The sequence below is a fragment of the Populus trichocarpa genome, chromosome 6, assembly GCF_000002775.5.
Source record: "Populus trichocarpa isolate Nisqually-1 chromosome 6, P.trichocarpa_v4.1, whole genome shotgun sequence".
NCBI lineage: Eukaryota > Viridiplantae > Streptophyta > Magnoliopsida > Malpighiales > Salicaceae > Populus > Populus trichocarpa.
The window spans coordinates 384,610-407,261 of NC_037290.2; the positions used below are offsets into that span (position 1 = coordinate 384,610).

Here is a 22,652-nt window from a genome sequence, read left to right on the forward strand (position 1 = left end):
TTAGATGTGCAAGTAACAAGATATTGCAGGGGCATGGGCTGAGTTTGTCTTCTAGTCTTGGTTAATGCCTTGAGAAAATGCCAACTTAGACAACCAAAAAGAGGGAAAGGATGTTCAAATTAAAATTACACAAATTTATTTTAAAATTATTTGAAGATATTTATTTTATGTTTCTGTTTCATTTCTTTCACTAAACATTTATGTCTTTATTTTTTTGTCACATAAGAGCTCGTTAGTATTCAAGTAGTGATTGCTTTTTGTTTAAAAATACATCAAAATAATATGTTTATTTTTTATTTTTTAAAATTTATTTTTGATATTATCACATTAAAACGATCTATAAGCATAAAAAAAAATTTAATTTGTAAGGAAAAAAATATTCAATTTTTTACAAAAACAAATGGTGTCTAAGAATGTTTTTAGTTAGTGTTAAATGAAAAAAAAAACAAATAAAGAATGAATAAAAAAATATTTAATTGAACAAATATAAGACACTAAGGTTGTGCTTAGTTAGTATTCTAGGACCAGAAAAAAAAAAACAAATACAGAATGAATAAAAATATATTAAATTAAAAAGACAAAAATAAAAACATATCTTAGATAATTTTAAAATAAATGTTTATCATTACAATACATGTATAAAGAAATGTTCTTTTTATCTCCATTATTTACATTTTATATCTCTGTTCCATCTCAACAACATAAAAAAAAAATGTGTTTTTTTTATATATATTTTGTTATATTATGAGTATATAGTAAATTTTAAGAATGTAGTGATTGAATTAACTTCATACCCCATGGAGTGTATGCTCAATCATCTCTATACCTTATATTAAACATATATATTTAGCCACATCCCCACCCCAACCTCATTTCACAAAATATATATATAGCCTACCACTAATATCTAATTATTAAAGAAAAAGAAAGAAAATTACCTAATTAATATCTAATTATTAAAGAAAAAGAAAGAGAATTACAAACACCATGGCATGGCATGCATCATCAACCATTATAATTACTAGTACTACAGATATAATTAGAAAGCAAGAAGAAATTAAGAAAGAAATAAAAAGAAAAGGGTACTTAAAAACAACAGTACGTAACCCTAGCAAAATATTAGTTACCATTACTTTGGCCTACCAGAAGCAGAACCATACATGTTGCCTTGATGAAGGGGATGGTGTCCCATCATCATCATACTTGACTGCATCCCACCATACACATTGCCCCCACTTCCACCGAACCCACCCCCAGAATCTCCACTATTTACGACAGCACCATCTCTTTGATCACCTTGCCTAACTGTTCCCATGGCAGCAGTCCTCTCTCCTTCCGTCTCCCTAAACTTTTGCAGATAAATCTTCAAGGGTTCAGCATAATCTTCAAAACCCAAAGTTGTCATGGCCCACAAAAGATCATCACCATTGACCGTCTTCCTCTTCTCTCTTTGACACTTATCTGATGCCTCTCCGGTGATGAAGCTAATGAACTCAGACACACACTCTTGCACGGTCTCCTTCCCATCCTTCGAGATCTTTGCATTAGCTGGTAACGCTTTCTTCATGATCCTGCTAACATTGGCTATAGGCAAGAGCTTGTCCTGCTCCCTTGATGATGTCTCACTGTAGTTTGTATTGCTGTTGTTTTGCCCTCCAGACTCATTGTCTGAATCAGCCATGAAACCTAAAGACTCTTGGGCTTGACTTTCTTTAATATATATATATATATATATATATATATATAGATATTGATATTGATATTGTTTGTTTTGGACCGTACATTTATTGATAAGTTTCTTACAGGTGGATGTTTGATTGGCCTGTGTATCAATCTGAGATGAAGGATATATATTGAAAAAGTTGACCTCTTGTTTATATAGTCGTTGTCCAGTCCAGACGTGTACAAGCAGTCTTGTGGTTTGATGATGGGGTTAAGCAAATTTAATTTAATATTATTGAATTTAATTAAGCAAATATGATGTCAGAGACATAATTAAGAAGAAAGACACAACATACAATCTTATTAATTCGAAAGTCGACAACTCTAACTCAACCTTGTTTTAGTTTTAGTTTTATTAGAATATTGATGTAAATACGGTGACACCATTTTCATCATCATCATTTTTTTATGCTGGATTTTCATCACTATTATTAAACTGGCTCATGTTGAATTATTAAAAATTCAATTTAAAATTAATTTTGTTAAAAAATTTACTCAATTCAATAATTTAAAGGTTTTTTTTATTAATCTAGGTTAATATGGATAACATGTAATTCGGATTCATGCTAGGTCTAGATTGAAGTTAATAACTATCCTTTTTTTTTTTTGTTGTGATTTAATAAAGTAGAATAACTACATGGACAGTAATTAATTAATTTTACCCGAAATTAGGTTGGGTGAAACTTTTCTGTATTCGTCAACGACACTTGTTTCAAACTCTCACTCAAAAGGGGCTTAATATCATCACGGAAGCAACTTGCTTTCATTCAAAATGATCAAGAATTGACCCAGCTAGCATTCCTGACTCGGTTTCTCCAGACACCAGGCACTAAAATGGGGCTTAATATCATCACCCAACTTGCTTCATTCATGCACCTTGAAGACTTCTTTGCTCAAGCCCATGTATACCCTGATCATGCAACTCTCATTCACTTCTCTATATGGAATATTGTTGTCAAGTCCTGGATCCGTTCTCTATAGCAAATTAATGTGGTAGCTTTATGTCATAATCATAATACGTACTAGGAATTTTATTTTATTTTTTTGGATTTGACAATTCTTAATATGTTTAATTCAAAACATGTAGAGGGAGATTGCAATAAATATATATAAAAACATTAAATTCTAAAAATAAAGTTGTTTGTTTTTGTTTTGGTATAAAATACATGCTCTATAAAAAAAAATAGTTATTTGTATATGTTGAGAAATAAAAAATTATGAATTTTTTACTTGGATGATTTAAAAGGTATTTTATATCTTTGTAACTTGAATGAAGAGGTTGAAAAGTCATTCAATTATAGTAATATTAATGAAGAATAAATATCGCTTATATATATATATATTAATGAGAGATCGATAATATTCCTTATATAAATATTAATAAAAAACAAATATCATTGACATATGTATTAATAAGATAAAAATATAGTGCTTATGGAAGACTCTTATACACCTACGGATGTAGGTGGAGTATAGACTTGTTGAACAAGTCTCTTGTATTATATGCGATAAGTCAAGGAACACTCAACTCCCCAAGAACGGGATGTATAAAGTTCCCTGACACTTTGGATCCAAACTAAAAAGCATGTGTTCAATCAAAGCCCGTGTTCAATCAAACATCCTAAAAGATTTGGTGTTGGGCCTAGGTCACGATGTTCTAACCCAAAAGGCGCAGCGCAATATCTAAGACTTGGCCTAGGCTGCGATGCGGCCTAAAAGGTGTCAGGCTGGTTGGATTGAATAAAAAATTAATTCTGGTAATTACTAGAACAAATTTCTCACAATTACCAACTATAAAATCATAATTAAATCTGAATATTTTGATTTTAAACTTGATGTTTTGAGCTGAAAAAAATTGTTCGGGTATTTAAAGAAACTCTTCTTAAAAAAAACTAATGAGATTCGTGGGCTAGATTGAATAAAATAATAGACCGATAAAAAATAATTTTTTATGGGTTAAGTAATTATTTTATAATAGACTCAAATTCAAGATCAAAATAAATTAACAAAACTCAAACCACGCTCCGTGTTTAAGCTCAAGCCAAGTGCACATGTGTGGGTTAAACTCATATTACTTTACTAAGGCTGAATTGTAACCTTTCAACTTATTAAATTACATTACAGGACAACCTTGTATTTTTGCTATGTAATACATAATTATGTTTTGGGTTTTGCAACAAACATGATAATCAAAAGTTTTTTAGATTAATTTTTTAATTATATATAAATTATTTTAATCATGTTAATGTTCTATAATATTAAAGTACTAGAAAAATAATTTCCAATAAAATTTTAACTTTAAAAATGAGTAAAACTCACTTTAAATTTAACATACTCATTAACCATGTTTTATTAAAACCAATTCCAACATTATCAATCCAGGTTATATATATGTCTGGGTGAGTTTCGTGGATACCACATATCGCTTCAAAGGTGGTTTGCACAAACATATCATTTGATATGTAAAGATACATATATTAAAAAATAAAATACAAAACAACTGGAAATAAATTTTCAAATTCTTGAACAATCAAGTTCTATTTTATTCCAAATATGTAGCAATATCTAGCGCTAGATGCCTCTGTAGGTTGTCTACATGGGCCAGATGGAGTTATATACCATTAATTTGCACTCATCACAAATTAATACGAGAATCCCTCTTAGATGTATAAACGTCAAACCATTTGACTGTATTTCCCCACGCAAAGTTGCAGTAAAACAATGTCTTACCACAAAAGTCAAACCGATAATCCCATGAAGGTATTAGTGTTTTGGCACCATCCTTCGATTTGCAATTAAAAATTATTTTGTATCACATAAAATCTCTTGCTTTGAAGTTGATTTTAATCATGATTTAACAATAGATATATATTTCTTTAAATACTCGTAAATTTTTCCAAAATTAACACAACCTGGGAAAAGGAATCCTAGCATTAATTATCCTTGTTTGTGTTAATCTGTTGCTAAGCATGCAAAAATGACAACTCCTCCTGTTTTTTTCTTTTCTTTTTCAGCTCAAATCACGGGTAGCATTATCTTATCATCTCAGACACTAAGGCATAGATCATTCAGGCCTATAAGTAAGTTCAGCATATGCAATCCAAAACAATTAGAACACAAAAGAAATTACTTGGGGAAACATGATTTCTTTCAGTATTACACAATTCATGCTAGTAATATTATTATCTTTTTTATTGTTCACAATCTTGAGTGATGCTCTTGGTGTTTCTGGAAATCGTAATGAAGTTGGTATCCTCAACAACATGGACAGTACGTAACTCTACCGTTCATCGCAAATCGAAGGATGATGATACTGCTCCCACCAAATCGTGTTTTTTCAGGAGGTCTTAAAGAAATTACTATCATCAACGACATTAACAGTACTGAGTTGATCGTTCATTGCAAATCCAAGGGTGCTGATCTTGGTGTCATAAAACTCCTAACTTCACAGTATTTTCAGTTCGAATCTTGCAATCAAGTTTTTGGAATGACATTGTTTTTATTGCAGTTTTGCATGGGATAATACAGTCAAATGGTTTAATAATTATACATCTAAGGGGGATGATCTTATTTGTAATGAATATTGTATATAACTCCATCCGGCCCATGTAGAGAAACCTGCAGGTGCACCGAGTACTAGAAATTGTAAGAAATGGAATAATTAATCATGAACTGGTGATTATGTATCTTGAATAAAATATAGCTTGATTGCTGAGTGATTTGAATTTATTTCCAAGTGTTTTGCATTTTGTTTTTTTAATATATGTGTGTTTCATGATTTTAAAGGGATTTAATGTTTTTTCATTGCATCAATAATTTTCGAGGAGGAAAGGGAGATGGATAGTGTAGATAGGAATAGTTGGGGCAGGCTTTGAAAATGGAGACAGAAGGAGAGAATTGCTTGTGTTTTCCTGCCAAGGTTACAACACTCATGAAACGTGTCTATGGCTCTATATACATGCTCAAAGATTTGGTAAACGGGTTTTTTTTTCTGGGATTAATTAATAATTAAACTTTAACTTGTAAAAAAGAATACGTTATGACAAGAGTAGGCAACCAACCTCCATTAACGTCCCTTCCACCTTCTAACTTCTGCCATTGTACACTTGGTGAAACCATGGAGGTCAAGACCAACATGCCCTTCTATTTCATTTCAACCTCAAGCTTTTTTGTTCTCATTTTCTTTCTTCGGGTGTCAAGAGTCAACTTAATTTAACTTCTTCAATTAGTTAAGCAACATAGTTTACCAAAAAGAAATAAATGATAAAAGGATGAATCTATATATTTAGAGTGAAATTATTGTATTGAAAATGTGAACAAAAAACTATAGTTATATATTTAAAGTCCACTGATATAAAATTTAATTTTAATATATGACGGTTGGATTTTGATGAATATAAAACAAATTATGATGATTAAGCATATTTTGATATCGAATTATGAAAATGATAAATGTAAATTCATTTCCTTTTCATATACTATTTTTATGGATTTATTTTTATCAAATTCTGAAGTTTATTTATTATTATTAATTAAATCTAAATTCTAAAATAGAAAAAAATTATTTTTATACTAGGTGGTATATGATAATTCGATTCTTAGGAATTGAGTAGAGAAATTTGTTGACCGTCCAAGTCAACCAATGAAGGGCAAAATTGTAGTAAGAAAGCAATCCAAGGGCAAATGAACCCAAGAGCACCTTATAAAACCACCCTCTCTCCCTTTATTGTCTCTTCGTGCCATCTTACCTTGATAAAACAAGTAGGAAAATTTTGCTACAAACACAAAGAAGATGAGCTACTTTAGCGGCTGCAACAATCTTGTGACGATGATGAATTTCATAATTTCCACCATCTTCATCATCTTCACCATCACCCTTCAAGCATCAACAGCTAAAGCAGAGAACCCATTACAAGAATTTTCAAGTACAGAAGAGTTGGTGCAATGGGCTGGTTATGGAGAGGAAAAGCTATCGACTGTGCTAGTCACAGGCACGGTTCTCTGTGAGGCTTGTTTGCATGGTGAAAATCAACTTCATGCATGGCCAATATCAGGTTTTTCCATGTTCCTTGATTTCCTTTTTGGCCTACTTTAATTTCTTGATTGCATGCACGCCCACTTATTATAAGTATTTCTTTCAACAAATTTGAACAAAAATCATTCCAAAAAAAAACTGGTCATCAACATATTGATGTGATCATCAAGTTCTGTCTAGAGATATGATGAGATTTCTCCAGCTCTTTACCTCTTGTTATCTCTACAATTCTTGGACTTTTCTTTCCTTGTAATTACTTGAGTATAAGTAGTACGTATATTATCTAGGCTTAATTATATATTATAGCCTTAAATATTAGCTAGATTTGCACAAGGTTTTGGTACTGTTTTAGGGTTCCTTGTTAATCTTGCATTTAGTTTTTGAGCACTGATCTTTAATTGTTTGAGATTGGTCACTAGCTTTCAGCCTTTCATGGTAGAAATAACATAGTTTTCAGCCAAACTTGTTATCAAAGAAAAGAGAACTACGTACTGGAATTAGGGATTATGTCATGGTTTATGTAGGTGAAGAGTCGCATTGGCCATGTTAAGGCAGCTGCAAAATGAAGCAAAATACAAAGACATTGCTATCAAATCACAGCTTCTTTTTTGAACGTTTATTTTCAATTCCTATAAGCCTAAAAACCAAGGGTGAAACTACTAATTTAACATGTTAATTTTCTAGCCTATTTCATCGATCTCTAAAAAATTTGAATGCTCAAAGGGCAGGTAGTTTCCTCTTTAGGCGCGCACTTCCAAATCTTTACTTTTCGTGTAAGAGATTGTTAGTCTTTGAAGCATTCACTTTGGAATTTAATTTGTCCTTTATACGTACAAGCAAACAGTTATATATATATATATATATATATATATATATATATATATATATATATATATATATATATATATATATATATATATATATATATATATATATATATTGCTGTGTCTTCTTCTTGGCCCAGCAAATGAATGCCTGGAAACAAAGCTAAGATCCACCAACCTTGAATACGATGACCCAAGATCGGTTTGCTGTCACCTCAGCCAAACCCCAATTGATTGGGATGGGATTTGATGATCATTTTAATTCAATATTGATGAGGAAGATAGTATTAAAGAGAGAGATGGGGAAGCCCACGAAAACAGCAACATCTCACCATAAATTTGTGTTGGAAAATGCATTTCAGAATTCATTTTGACATTTAAGCAATAAAGGTTGTGTTTAATAGTGTCATAAGATAGAAATGATAGATATATAGTTGAAAATAAAGAGACATAAAATAAATCTGTTTTTTTAAATAATTTTAAAATAATTTTTTGTATTTTCAAAATATAAAATATAGAGGCACATAGTTTCTCTTCTCCAAAATCTTCTTTTATCCTTGGACAAATGACACCTAATAAATTCCACTTAAATGAAATGCAAGATCCTTTCACCTAAATAATTCAACTTGTGTCTTGATTTTAACCTGACTGGGAAGAGGTTTAGTGTTTGATGTACACAAAACTTGAAAGCAATAGCATGCATTGTTAAAAATTATATATGTTGAAATTCTTACAGGTGCTTTGGTGAACGTCGAATGCCACACCAGTACGAAGCGGAGCAAGAAAAGTTCTGCACAAGCTATCACAGATGAATATGGAGATTTCCTAATTGATCTACCTTCCCACCTCCATGGAATTCCCCACTTGGAAAGAATATGTTCAGTTAAGGTTCTAAGATTACCACAGAACTCGGTATGCAGACCAGCTCATGCCAGGAAACAGAAGGCACTGAAATTATCATCAGTCGGGAATGGCATCCGTAATTACAGTGCCGGGGAGATAAAATTCCTTCAAGTAACATCTAAGCCTTTACAAGCATGCAACGAGAGAGGAAGCAGCGATAAGCAGATTGCATGGTAGGTGGCCAGTTTATAAGAAGATTGGGATACAAGAACAAGACCTCACTTCGATGGCGCTACAGTCACAGCATTGAGTATCATGGTTCGATACCTTTCTTTCTACCAGGTGTAAAATACACGAGTGGCAACTACAAGTAAATAGCATGTAGATAAATAATGATATCTTGTAATGTAAAAAAGCTTGGAGTGATTATAATCATATAAACAAAATTGTCTATTAGAAATTTTCCCTTGATGCCATGGAAAAGTACGGTATCAATAAGAGAAACAAGGCTCCAGTTTTTACAGGTTTGGCAACCTTTATACGTAGTTATTGATACACAAAAACAAACATAGGAAGAACTGACAAGACACATTGTCTAGGAGCACCATTTCACCTTTAAAAAAACCCTAAAATTGATTACTACTCAGGATTTACATTTTTCAGCTCACCTCCTGAAACTATATACTTTGCAACATCAGCGCAACATGTAAGTTTATCCGCTTTCTCCTCAGGGATTTCAATGGAAAATTCTTCCTCAAAAGCCATGACAAGCTCGACCCTATCTAAACTGTCCAGGCACAAATCTTTTTGGAAATCAGCTGTCTCAGTAACCTGTTCAGAGGTCAAATGAAATCTACATTACTTTTTTGACCTATGTCCTTAGCAACGGACAGAGTGATTGCTGGTTGAAATTAAGAAGAAAATCTCTTTTTTTGACATAAAGTATCACCTAACCATCAGGTTAATATCACTATGTAAATTTAATCAAATGGAGAGTAAAGGTAAGACTTCCACTTCAAACAATCATAAAATGGACAAGAAACATAAAAAACAAAGAAAATTTCAAGGGAGCCGTCAATTAGTTACCTTAGTGGCATCAATTTTATCAAACTTCTTAACCAGTCCAATGACTCGATCCATGATTTTATCAGGGCTGGTGCCTACTGATGTACACATCTGCCGATGAAGCTGCTTGAACACATTTCCCCTCTGAGCAAATAAAAATTGTTCAGCAGAACCCCTCAGCCTTATGTGGCTCAAGATGGAATTTCTTATGCTTTGCATTTCGACACGAGCTGAAAATCAACATAAGTCTTCCGAATCAGAATGTGCAAATCAAATCACATAAAATCAATGCCAACTGCCAAGACAGCATATATGCATGCGAATGACAGCTGAACAACAACCAAATTTCAAAAACACACTTGTATAATCAATAGGGAACATTCTTTCAACAAACCAGAACTGTACGTAGCATCCTGGCTAGAAGGAGCTAAATTTTAATCAACTATATGCAAACCAGTAACATGTCTAGTGTGAAAAGAAGGCACTAAGGCCAGGATTTACAAATAAATACATGCATCCACAATTTAAAAGAAACCCCATAAAGTTTTTTGAGCTTTCAATGATTGTTCGTCATAATTCAGTAATTTGCACTACTAGCAAGAGCAAAATCATGTAGCTCTAAATCACACAAGTCTTACAAAAGGGAAACCTTCGCATTGTAGCCAAAAACTGAACAGAACAAAGGCCCAAGAGAGCAAAATCTGTCAAAATCATTCAAAGCTTACAACTTTCAGAAAAAGACATTATCCATAGGTAAATGCATGATATCACATTCAAAATTGACCATGAAACCACAGTGGAAAGCTACACAAGAACAAATCTCATGCAAACATAATTCCTACATGTATTGATTCACACACTTTCTGGGTTTTTTCTTGTCAAATCTAAGTTTAAAAAAACACTTAACGGCAAAGCAACAAATTCTGACAAAATAATCTATCAAGTACCCAGATTCAAGTAAAAGACATGGCTCATGAAATTAAAAAAGACATACACTTTAACGAGTAAGAAGAACATAGTAACTACCAGTAATTTTAAAAAGAAGAAACAAAGCAGGAACTGCTTACTCACGAGATTTTGTGCCCGCGGATACTGGCTTTAGAGTTAAAATAATAGTTGTTCAGGTGTTTGATTTATCGCCGCAATGAAGCCCCCCTGTTGAATGGAAGCAAGAGCCTTGTCAATAAGCATCGCTTCATGGGTGGTTTATTAAATGACAGTTACTAATTTCTGTGTAAGATTGCGGTCTCAGTTGCTGTATAAAGTGTTTTTATTTTAAGAAATATTTTAAAATAATATTTTTTTTATTTTTAAAAATTATTTTTATATCAATACATCAAAATAATTTAAAAATATATAAAAATATTTTAACACAAAAAAAAAAATCAAAATTTTTAATAACTAAGCAGCACTAATCCTGTTAAAGACTGGGTTATGGTTAAGAAAGAATTCAAATAAAACGTAGCTTTGACTAGAATTTAGATAGTTATAATTTTTGTTTTAGTAAAATAGTAAATGGTATTTAAAAAAATATTAAAATAATTATTTATTTATTTTATTTTTAACATCAAAATTATAAAAAAAAACAAACATTAATTTAATAATTTTTAAAAACAAACATATATTTAAAAAATATCTAAAAATAAAAATTATTGTATTTTAAAATAGGTAAAAGTGTGTTTAACGTTATGTTAAAAGGTTTTTTTATTTTTAATATCATATATTAAAATTATAAAAAATAATTAATTTTATATTTAAAAAAAAAACACACATTAAAACATTAACAACATCGCTTCAAAATATACCTTAAGTGCGCGTTTGAAAACATGGTGTCCTCGTTTTCAAAATTCACCTAAATAAGGGTGAATTTACGATGTCATTGCATTAGTAAATTAATTTTTGTTGCCTTTTGGTTTTCTCGTCAGATTAAATTCATCTTTCAGTCCTATCAAAACATTAAAATTAAATTTAAAATATATTAAAAGTAATCAATTACCTATAATCTAAATGGTGTGGATTTTAATTGTGTACTTTTTACTATTTATCTCCTTATATTTTACTATGGATGAGTTGTGCAAAATTTTATATTTATTTTAAGTTGATTCTCAAACTTTTTTTTTTATGATTTAGTTCTAATTAAAGAGTAATTGATTTTGAATTCTTATGAAATGATAGAATTAGAAGTGGAGGGATAAAAAAAAAACGACAAACATTGATGACGTGCTATAAGTTTTTAAAAAAACACACTTTGATTCCCCGACTTAAAAAATCACGCAAATTATATAATTTTGATCCCTTGATATTTTTCTAATTCTATTTTGGTACAAATTTTTATTTTTGTTATTTTTTTATCCCTGGTTGAGAGAGGAGAGAGAGATAATCAGATTCCGACAGTAGAAGAAAAACATGTCATTGACATCGATTTAGGCCACCAAAATGAATAATAATTGTATCAAATTGTTCCATTTGACGAGAGGAGTTTATATTAGGTGTTTTTGTACCTTAAAAGTTCATAAAAAAACAGATTTTAGCCTGAGGTGGTTTTTGGTTCCGGGTTAAGTTCGGTTTTTTGAGGTCATAGATAGGTTTATCATGGTTTCTAAGGTGTATTATAAGTGTTTTGGGTCAAAACGGGTTGGAAAACAGGATTTTGGATCAAAAGAGCATAAACCATGATTTTCCGGCCATCACAGTGGCTGAAATCTAGGGAAAACTGACGATGCATCGTCTGTTTTTTTTTCAAAAAAAATTGGGACTGACGATATGTCTTCCACCCCAGGTGCAGGTTTTTTTAAAAAAATAAAACCCAATCACGCGGCTCTAATGAAATGAGTCAAGAGGGCTGGCCTGGCTTGCTAGATTCGGCAGCGTCTGGCTCTTTTTATTATTATTTCAATTGATACCTTTTTTATTTTTTTAAGAAAAACTTAATTATATTTACATTAATACCACTTTTTTATTTTATTTTGTTTAGAGAGCATTTTTAAATGATGATGATTTTTTTGTTATGCATTTAATTTTCAAAGAAGCTTTTTTTATTCATCTATGATTTTTTTTGTTTATCTTTTATATAAATGAACTATATTTTTGAAAATAAATAATATTTATTTTCAGATGATTTTTCTAATATTTATTTTTGAAAAAAAATAATCAGCTTCAATCCTAGATGTGTTTTTGTTTATCTTTTGTATAGATGAAATATATTTTTTATTCATCTATGATTTATTCAATCAATTTAATATGTTTGTCGATTTCTATTATCGTTTGATTAAATAAAAAATGTTTTAATAAACAAAAATTAGCAAACATTATTGGATAAATGTTCTGTCTTGTAAGATTAAATATCTTGATCTGCATCTATCTCTCGGTTTTTCAAGTTTTATTTTTAGGTATCGTTAATGATTATTTATTTATTTATTAGTGGATATAGTTCACATGTATGCATAAACCTTTTGATTGGCACTTAAATTTTTTGATCTACAAAAATGAGTTGAAAAAACCTGCATATATAATTTTTTAATGGAAAATAAAACTATTTGACCCGTGGTAGAACACGGGTCATATAAATAGTGTTTTATTGTAGGTTTTAGACAATTCACTATATATTAGCACAATGAATTGTGAATTGTATTTTTTTATATATATATATATATTCAAAACAATTGCATAACTTATAGGATAAAATTGTTTGTTCTATAGGATCCAATAATCATCTGTAAATTAATTAGGAGCAACTCAGTCAGTTTACTTTTTTTTATAGTAAAATTACTTTATTCTCCTTGAAAATAAAAAATATAGGCTTTTTTGTTCAGAGGTATTTTTATCATTTCATTTTCTTTGTAGTGTAAAATGACATAAATATCCTTAAAAATTGCAAAATACTAAACTTGCATGAAAGGGGTTTTTTAGTCTTTTTATATTTTCTATACAATGAAATGACAGGTTTGACCTTGATTTCAAAAATCCTAAGGTTGGTTTGGAAGGTGTTTTTGTCTTCTTTTTTTTTGTAATATTCAAATGCCCTTGGAGGTTGTTTAATAGTTTAATATTTTAAGATATTATTAAACAAATAAAAGATATAATGCGTGATCGTCATCCATGCCATTCTAGAGGCGAGTGAAGAATCATCCGATGACAAAAATACAATCAATCATCGTGTCATCCGACGTGTCCAATGGTGGCGCAGTTGATGGGATATCACATGCAGTCTGATTCATGACGGTTCAACAACAATGGATTTATTTTCTCCTCCCTTTCTATTCTCTCTCTTGGGCCTTGGTATCCACGTCGAGCCTTGAAAAATTTAATTGTATCATCCAATTTGTATTTCTTTCAAATTCGGTCCTCATTCTTTTGATTTCTATTAGTTTTGATTTTAATTTTTTTTGAAGTTTATTGTTTTATATCACTTTCACCCCTCAACATTTTATTTCATTCAATTTTTGTATCTAATTTATTCATTATTCTTTTTATTGCTTTTTTTATTCTTTGCTGGATTTCTTTTTCAATTTTATCCTTCAATATTTTATTTCATTTAATTTTGTATCCAATTTTGGTCCTTAGTTTTTTTAATTTTTTTTATCATTTTCTTTATTTTTTTTTTCTATTTAACCCCTATTTATTTCTATCACTTATTTTTTGTACAAGATTTGATCCTCGTTGTTTTAATTTTTATTTGTTTTGATTTTTTATGATAGGGAATCTTGCTTCGCTATTTTTTTCATGTTTGCCTTCTATGAGGTGATCTCGCTCTCATGATTTAGGCCTCTAATTTCAAAGATTAGCCCAATTTTTGTTCGGTCTTTTTTTATGTATTTTTAAAAAAAAATTATCTATTACATCATTCGACATTGAGTTATTAGGCCTTGAGTTTCGTGATATGTTCTGCTTTTCTTTTTATGGGGTTATTTTTATCTCATATCTCATCTTGGAGGTTAATTGAGTTAACCCAGATTGACTTAGGTTTTTTTTTAAAAAAATTGTTTGTTTTTTTAATTTTATTCTTTGACATTAAATTATTAGCCCTTGAACTTTGTGACTTTTTCCAAAAAAAATTATGCGGGGTTATCTTGAGTGCAATTTAGTCAAGTTAACATGTGTTGGCTCAGGTTTTTTTCATCGTTTTTATTGATTTAACTTCGGTCTTTTTTTCAAGTCTTTTTTTAAAATCTAGTTTTTTTTTTATATCATAATCTCATCTCACGTTTGGGTGGATCCCCTCACATGACATTGCGGAGAAACTATTCACAGTGCTTTTTTTCCTTTCAATTTGGCCCTTATCATACCAAATTATAAGCCAATTTATTAGGGGATGGTGAGATTGAAAGACAATGGACCAAAGTAAAAAACATGGAGGAAATGGGAGACTTTAAAAAGTCTGGACAAAATGTTTATTATAGTCCTTATACTTTTCAAATTGTAGATGTTAGGTCCCTTCTGTATTTGAAATTAAAGGAAAAAATCAATTTTGACTCCAAATTTTATTTTCTTTATTTTTTGGCCCTTGGTTTGAAAAGATGAGAGAAAGTTATTGTAATCCGGTGCTAAAGAGAGAAAAATTCTATTGGCATGACTTTTGGTCACCAAAACAATTGAAATTGGGCTTAAATTGTTTCTTTTAACGAGGAAAATTCACACTAGAGACTTTTTTTTACCTTGAAATTTCCTAGAAAACATATTTGATCTTGTTAAGATTTTTGATTTTAGGTTTGGGGACAAGTTTTTTGTTTTTTTAGACCATGAATGAGTTTATTAAGTTGCCTAAAATATTTTCTAGGTGTTTTGGGTAAAACATTAGTTGAAATTTGATTTTTGGATAAAAAAAACTTCTGGCCTTTTTTTCCAGCCACTATAATGGTCGAAAATTGGGTATTATAGACGATGCGTCGTCTGACTTATTTTTTTTTCAAAAACATTAAGGCAGATGACCATCAAAAAATGAAAAATCAAGGGCTCAAGCACATGGGCCCTTGCTATATTGGTTAGGTGTTGCTGGCCTGTCAAACTTTTTTTTAATATGTTTTTTTAATTAATCTCTTTATTATATTTATTTTTTCAAAATAATTTTTAAATTTATATGTAAATTAATGCCATTTTTTTTATTTTGTTTTTTTTTATTTTTTAAATAGCAGTTATTTTTAATTATTTTATATGCATTTTATTTTTTGAGAGAATATTCTAATTCATCTATAATTTCTTTTTAAGTTTTACATAAATTAAATTTATTTTAAAAAAATAAAAAATATTTATTTTGGGATAATTTTTTAATATGGGTAACCTTGTATAATATTTTTTTTTCTTTTATTTAATCAATTTAAAGTGTTTCAATTTTTATTATCATTTAATTAAATAGAAAAAAATTAATTTAATGATCAAAGTCGTTAAATACAACCATGTCAAAAATTCGAGTTGCAAGGCCGAATATTTTGGTTTATATCCGACTCTTAATTTTTTTATTTTTAATTATCGTTGATGACTTTTTATTAATTAATTTATTAATATATATAGTTTTCAATTTATTTTATTAAATGTATAAATAAGTTTTTTAATTTCAATTTGTATTTTGTTTTATTAAAAAATACGTTGAAAAAATCAATATATTTTGCTTTTTAAAAAAAATTATGACCCACAACAAAACTCGGGTTACATAATTAAGTATATAATAAAATAAAAAAAAATTATAAATTCTTTATCTTGTACCCTAATTTAATATTAGAGTTCTAATGATTAAAAAGAGAATATAAACCCTTAACGTTTGGGAAACCCTCAAGATTTGCTAGTTTTTAGTACTTCTAATTGTTATCGTTGATTTTGGGATTGAAAAGAAAATAGTACATTAACAAGCAGTGCAGTGCAATTTCACACATTAAAAAAAAAAAAAAAACCAGCTTAGTGCAAAGTACAATTTCCTCCTTTCTTCATTTCCCCCTTTTTTTTATAGTGGTAAAGTACAATTTGAATCTTATTTATCAAAATAAACTTTATAATATGATTTTTTTGAGAAAAATAACATACTCGTATTGATAAGTAATGTCATGACTTATATTCTATTATTAGAAAATGACAATAAGAGTTGAGAAGTATAAGATAATTTACTTGTAAGATAAATTTGTAGCCCTAGTGATTTTAATTTATGTATTTTCATACTTTGTATTACCTCACATTAATCTTTATTTTTTTATTTATCTACTTTATTTTAATTATGAAGAAGATATAATTTAAAATCAGAAATAATTTAGTTTATGTGCTCAAAATTTAACTATATATATATATATTAAAGAATTATTTCATATTAACACCAAAAAGTATCTCAAAAAAACTAGAAAAATCTTTTCTTATTAAAGAAAAAAAATAAAGATAGCAATAATTTAAAGGAAAAGGACTTTGTCAAATGATGACGTGCCCACCATCCCATACACACTCAAATACTAAACAAGGAAATCAACATTAGATTCGATACATTTACATCACACATTGGCCCACCTCCACCACCATCACCACCACTTCCACCCCTTCCTTTCCTCCTCCTCCACCACAACCACCACTCTCCTTTCACTTCAACCTATTTCCCCACCTCACTGGAGAGATCACTCTCCTTTTTACTATTCCAAAATTCTCCTTCTTTCTCTCTTTTTTTCCCCACACTCCTTAGTTACTTGACACAAAAATAATAAAGTTACAAGCGTTGTTCAATTTTGGCATCTGGGTCTAGCCCCAAATTGCATCCTTTTGGCTTGTTATTAATTTGATTCAACTATATGGTTGGTGGGTTTTGATAAAGTTTCAATCTTTATACAATCCTATCAGTAATAAACAACAGCAACAACATTAATAAAGACCATTAATTTGTAACTTGGTAAGAGTTATCAATAAATGGGGAATGTGAATGGAAGAGAAGAGGAAGAAGGAGCAATTAGTCCATCAAGTGTTGGTGGTGGTGAAGGAGAAAGGAGTGACAGCAGTGAGGTTATGGTTGCATCAGATGAGTCCCATGTTAGTTATCCTGCACCTCCTCCTGAAATGATGGGTCACTCACCTCCTCATAGCCCTAGAGCTACTCACTCACCTCTTCTGTTCACTCCTCAGGTGTGTTTTTGGTTGCTTTTGTTTTTTATTTTCACGAGGGTTCTATGAATGAATCAACTAAATTGTTTGAGGATTTGATTGGTATTGTTAGTTTTTAGATGATTCTGGATTGATATCACATCATCTTCGTTGTGAGATTCTATTAGATGCTGAAGAATTTTGTTAGTTTTTAGAAAGTCTTGATTTGGCTGTATTTTGTGTGGGAATCAGAAAGGAAATTGCTTTAGCTACTTTTAACGTGTGAAAAGATGTGAATAGAATTAGCCATAGGGTTCTTGCTATGAGATTCTACTTGGGCGTGGACACGATTAGTGGTTTCTAATTTGGTGCCATGTAGCTTGTGTTGTCAATCTGGAACAAAGTGTGCATTTCGATTTGATGTAAATAGGGATTGAGCTGTTATTTTTAATCCGACAAGATCAAGTGTTACATGAACTAAAACTTTGTTGGATCCTGGTGATATTCATTTTAATATTTAGTGCTATCCTCATGTAACTTGCTCTTCTTCATGCCCAAGAAAATATTTTCGTTAAGCTGAGTTATTTGCTTTATGTCTATTCTAGTGTGTGCTTCCATCTACAACCCTATTAGAGTTGCTATCTTTTAATTGCATGTTTTTTGTTGTCAGGTCCCTGTGGCTCCATTGCAAAGACCTGATGAGATTCAAATTCCAAGCCACTCGTGGATGCAAACTTCTTTAGGGTATGAAGAAATGTGCAATGAGCATGGAATTCCAACAATGATTACATGGAGCTATGGTGGCAAGGAAGTAGCTGTCGAGGGATCATGGGATGACTGGAAAACAAGGTTCTTAAAATTCAGTGCTTAGATTTTCCCCGTCTGTATCATAACAACTTCAGGAGCCACTTTGTGATTGTCTAATATATCCTGATTACATTGTTGATCAGAATTCCTTTGCAAAGATCTGGAAAAGACTACACTATAATGAAAGTTCTGCCATCAGGAGTTTACCAATACAGGTTTATTGTTGATGGACAGTGGAGGTATTCCCCTGACTTGCCCTGGGCCAAAGATGATGCTGGCAATGCTCACAACACTTTGGATTTGCAAGTAATATTTTCATCCCTTCCCTTTGGTATTTCGGCGGAACTTTATTCTGATTCCACCAAATTAAAGGGGAGACCAGTAAAAATTTCCCCTTCTCAATTAATCTATTGTGTCTATATGGAAACTGTTACTTCTCTTCTCTTTTCCTTGAATGATAATTAGTGCATAAGTAGTCCATAAAAGTTAAAATTTTCACTTTCACTAAGCAAGCAATATCAACTTCATTCAAAGGTCCAAAAATCACATATCTAGCACTGACAAAGGAAGGAGAAAGAATTTGACTTTAGATATTCATCCCTGTCTTGATTTGGTAGAGATGCTATTCTTTTAGGTCTACTAATTTGTTGATCTCAAACTAACATATTTTAGATTGTGCGACAATTTCTCCAACACAAGGTTTGTATGAAACTCCCCGGTGAATATGTTCACCTGGAGCAGACTTGCTTCCATTCTATTATGTTAGGCAAGATTCATGAGCTTATCAATGTGTAAAATATAAAGAGGAATTCATGAATAAAGTTGATTGATTTAAATCATTTTAGCTAGTGAAATCAGTATGAGGTTCAAAACAAAGAGTAAATAAATGAAATATAATTAGGTATCTAAACAGCTCGTGGGTTGCGTTTTAAACGTTAGATACCCTACTTATTATTTCCACCTTTTTATGTCCTCCTGCCTTTCATGGCACTTCCAGCATGGTGTTCTCTTGGTGTCATCATGAATGCGTAAGGAGAAACTATCTTTAATGTAATTTTGGGTTATCTTCCTGTGTTACTGGCTCCACACTGTCAGTTCTATTCCTGTCTATTTTTGGAAGTATCATAAATGACAGAAAAATAAGGATAATATTTAGCACAATTCTCTTACCCTAAAACTTAAACAACATTTGGAGCTTGCCAAAATTGCATTCGTACAGGTTATACTTGCAGTTTCAGTTTTCTTTCTCTGAAGAAATAAAGCAGTTTATTCTCATAATTGGTTGGTGCAACACTTGCTGCCTTGCAGGTTTAATGATCAGTTCTTTAAAATAGTGTATGCTTTGTATGTGATATTTTATAAGGATAATTCACAGCATATTGGCTATTGCATAATGGCAAAAGCATGATATTCAAATAGCCTAGGACCTTCTGTTTCACAATTCTGATTTTGTGATCTATCTCTGACTTATAGGATTAAAAGATATTTAATGCTGCTCATCCTACTAGTTTTTTTAATGTCTTATGCGTGCCTCCTTTAGTCTTGTGTCTTGGAATTAGAATATGAAATACTCAGAATTGTGGTTGCCAAATAATGTTTTGCAGGACTTTGTTCCAGAAGACCTTGAAAGTATATCTGGTTTTGAACCCCCTCAGTCCCCAGAGTTGAGCTACAGCAATTTGCAACTCGGTAGCGATGATTTTGCAAAAGAGCCACCAATGGTTCCTCCACACTTACAGATGACACTGCTCAATATGCCATCATCCTGCATGGAGATACCGCCTCCTTCATCAAAACCTCAACATGTAGTGCTTAATCATCTCTACATGCAGAAGGGGAGGAGTGGGCCTGCTGTGGTGGCACTTGGTTCAACACATAGATTCTTAGCCAAGTATGTGACTGTGGTGCTTTACAAGTCTTTGCAGAGGTAATAATTTATTGCATCTGTGTGGGATTATGGTCTACCATCCCTAATATCTAGTTTAATATATATGCCAATGGCGCAAGTAAGCTAAGGAAGGAGTCACCTCTGGCATTAAAAAAGATTGTATTTTACAAAATACAAATCCTTGATAACCATTGTTAGTCAAATAGCTACTTGTTCATATGGGGAAAAGAGCTAATTATTCTCTTGCTTTGGCTCATCTAATGCTTTCACCACATTCGCCTAGAGTCCTCAATTGATTTAACTGGATTGGGGACATCTTCATACTTGCCTTGATGCTCTTTTCTTTTCTGGAGAGGAAAATGGCTAGACGCTTGAAATCTTAGCTTGTTTTTTTTTTTTCCCTGTAGAAGAGATTATCTTGATGGCATAACCGTGGGAGGTTCGTCTCGAATTCCTTCATTTTTCCATTAACGATTATAGCAATGACTTTGGATATTGATGGATGTGGTTTCTAGAGTCAGTACAAAATTTCTCGTGGGCACCTATCTTGAACTGTGGCCAGATTTGGATTTAGATCCCCCACAAGAATGCATGTGTTGAGGTCTAGTCGTTAAGCATGGATTGCAATTGAATGCTGGATGAATCTTAGCCCTTTGTTTCACATACAAAAACTTCTATAATCTTCACGAATTCTATTGCAAAACAAGATATTCTTGATGAGCATGCATTTCTGGTTTTTAAGGCTAATATCATAGATATTAAACCTGGTCTAGCTTGGTATGTATACCTGGTGATCTGCCCGCCAACTTGACAACATGTAGATAATTAAGTTTAATATCTGATAAATTAAAATTTCAACCTATCTAACAAAATATTATACAACGATAATTCAAAAGTTCAAGTGCAATGACTTAATTTTTTTTCTTAATTCAAACCCTTATTTAACACCCTTTGAAACCCAAAATTATCCATTAGTGTCAATTTTTTTTTAAAAAAAAAAACCATTGCATTCCCTGATGCCATGGCAAATTAAAAAAAAATTCCCTGATACAAATTAAAGAGTGAGTAAATGATTGCATTCGCTAGATGCCATGACAAACAAATTCACGATCGATGAACAGATGGATAGAGGAATCAAGAACAGCATGTTTTTGTTACATATGCCTATGATCAGCTACTCCATCATTTGTGCTCAAAGCATCATGAACAGTTGGCCATAACACAATGCTCCGAGCAGAGAGCAGACTGTTTAAAATCTTGGACCGGTCTCATGCACCCTGGGTATTCAAGCAAGTTAAGTTCTCTCAAATATAGGCCATCGAGAGGGTTTAATTTTCTCGAGAGCTTGTTTCGGTGGCTAAGGAATCTTCTTGAATGAATACAATCAATGTATCTATCTGGTCTTAGTTGATGACGTAAGAGTTGATAAAGAATATATTTATTTTCGAGCAAGAAAAATCTTTAAATGGTCAAATAACAATGTCAAATGACAGGCTTGGGAGTTACGAAGGTTAGGCCGTCCTTTTTTATTTTCTAATAAATAAGAGTTTACTGTTTTTTCTTGAACGTATCAAGTTGATGTAAGGAATGCGTCTCTAAGAATTTCTTGATTATTTTCTTGATTTTTTGAATTCAATTTTTGAAGTTATATTGATCCAAGAGATTTTACTATGTAAGTGAAAGATGTATTTTTAATAAGTTGCTAAAAGAATTGAGATTGAATTTTCTTTTCTTTTTTAATATTTTTAAATAGTTTTAATATAATAATTTAAAAAAAAAAAAAAATTACTTTAAAAAATAAACTCATTAACACACTCATTTCATAAAAAACGACGTCATCCTAGGATCATGGTACAGTACAGTTATTACGGAAGAAATCTCATGTCTGAAATGACAGCACAAAGGTTGTTTCTTTTTTTAATGGCAATTTTAGTCCTTCAGGTATTGCAATTTTGGCTCATCAAACCCAACGGTTCCAAAAAATGTGATTGAGTCCTTAGACTTTTGTTTCAAAGCAAGATTAGTCCCTAAAATGAATAAAATGATTAGTGCAACGTGTCAGAACTTTAAAGGCCACAACACTGAATATGTGACATATTCCTAATACCCAAAAAAAAAACAAAGTATTTCTATTAAAATTGTTGTAATTAATTAAAAAGTATTTCTATGAAATTTTTTTTTCACCTTGTACACCCAGAAAAAAAAGATTTAAAAGAAAAAAAATCAATATAAAATAAGAAAAGTATTTTCTTCAAATATAATAGTCATTTATGTTATTTTTCTTTCTTCTAATTATTTTTATCCAAATATTTTATTTTTATTTTAATTGTCTCCGAACCAAAAGTTTAAGAATCCGATTTGTGTTGCTGGGAACAACTAGGTTTGATGTGCCAAAATCACAATACATCGAGGACTAAAACGGCCA

At 31.0% G+C, this 22,652-nt stretch overlaps 4 protein-coding genes across 5 annotated transcripts; 2 read left to right on the forward strand and 2 right to left on the reverse strand.

The window, feature by feature from the left end:
- Positions 1-976: 976 nt before the first annotated feature.
- On the reverse strand, positions 977-1,798 carry LOC7458474 (nuclear transcription factor Y subunit B-3). The gene has a single exon (XM_002308726.4). It carries the CDS (start codon positions 1,679-1,681, stop codon positions 1,130-1,132), a length of 552 nt encoding a protein of 183 aa, XP_002308762.2. The 5' UTR covers positions 1,682-1,798; the 3' UTR covers positions 977-1,129.
- Positions 1,799-6,455: 4,657 nt separating this feature from the next.
- Positions 6,456-8,884, forward strand: LOC7463651 (uncharacterized). The gene is made up of 2 exons (XM_002307818.4): positions 6,456-6,776; positions 8,318-8,884. The coding sequence occupies exons 1-2, from the start codon at positions 6,515-6,517 to the stop codon at positions 8,659-8,661; spliced, it is 606 nt and encodes a 201-aa protein (XP_002307854.1). The 5' UTR covers positions 6,456-6,514; the 3' UTR covers positions 8,662-8,884.
- Positions 8,848-10,728, reverse strand: LOC7458475 (acyl carrier protein 3, mitochondrial). Of its 2 annotated transcripts, none has more exons than XM_002308727.4 (3): positions 10,561-10,728; positions 9,511-9,719; positions 8,848-9,255 (listed from the first exon to the last, which is right to left on the reverse strand). In XM_002308727.4, exons 2-3 carry the CDS (start codon positions 9,706-9,708, stop codon positions 9,064-9,066), a joined length of 390 nt encoding a protein of 129 aa, XP_002308763.1. In that variant the 5' UTR covers positions 9,709-9,719; positions 10,561-10,728; the 3' UTR covers positions 8,848-9,063. The 2 variants fall into 2 exon arrangements, with proteins under 2 accessions (XP_002308763.1, XP_024458710.1); XM_024602942.2 differs by having other exon boundaries at positions 10,557-10,726.
- Positions 10,729-16,929: 6,201 nt separating this feature from the next.
- LOC7463652 (SNF1-related protein kinase regulatory subunit beta-2) lies at positions 16,930-20,483 on the forward strand. Its single transcript, XM_002307819.4, has 4 exons — positions 16,930-17,574; positions 18,203-18,381; positions 18,483-18,645; positions 19,944-20,483. Exons 1-4 carry the CDS (start codon positions 17,362-17,364, stop codon positions 20,268-20,270), a joined length of 882 nt encoding a protein of 293 aa, XP_002307855.3. The 5' UTR covers positions 16,930-17,361; the 3' UTR covers positions 20,271-20,483.
- The last annotated feature ends 2,169 nt before the right edge of the window (positions 20,484-22,652 follow it).

Excerpts from the sequence above, each read along its gene's own strand:
- LOC7458474 (XM_002308726.4), bottom strand. The coding sequence starts at position 1,681 with ATGGCTGATTCAGACAATGAGTCTGGAGGGCAAAACAACAGCAATACA.
- LOC7463651 (XM_002307818.4), top strand. The coding sequence starts at position 6,515 with ATGAGCTACTTTAGCGGCTGCAACAATCTTGTGACGATGATGAATTTC. Across the intron at positions 6,777-8,317 it reads TCATGCATGGCCAATATCAG|GTGCTTTGGTGAACGTCGAA; the intron begins GTTTTTCCATGT and ends AAATTCTTACAG.
- LOC7458475 (XM_002308727.4), bottom strand. The coding sequence starts at position 9,708 with ATGCAAAGCATAAGAAATTCCATCTTGAGCCACATAAGGCTGAGGGGT. Across the intron at positions 9,256-9,510 it reads ATAAAATTGATGCCACTAAG|GTTACTGAGACAGCTGATTT; the intron begins GTAACTAATTGA and ends ACCTCTGAACAG.
- LOC7463652 (XM_002307819.4), top strand. The coding sequence starts at position 17,362 with ATGGGGAATGTGAATGGAAGAGAAGAGGAAGAAGGAGCAATTAGTCCA. Across the intron at positions 17,575-18,202 it reads CTCTTCTGTTCACTCCTCAG|GTCCCTGTGGCTCCATTGCA; the intron begins GTGTGTTTTTGG and ends TTTTGTTGTCAG. Across the intron at positions 18,646-19,943 it reads ACAACACTTTGGATTTGCAA|GACTTTGTTCCAGAAGACCT; the intron begins GTAATATTTTCA and ends AATGTTTTGCAG.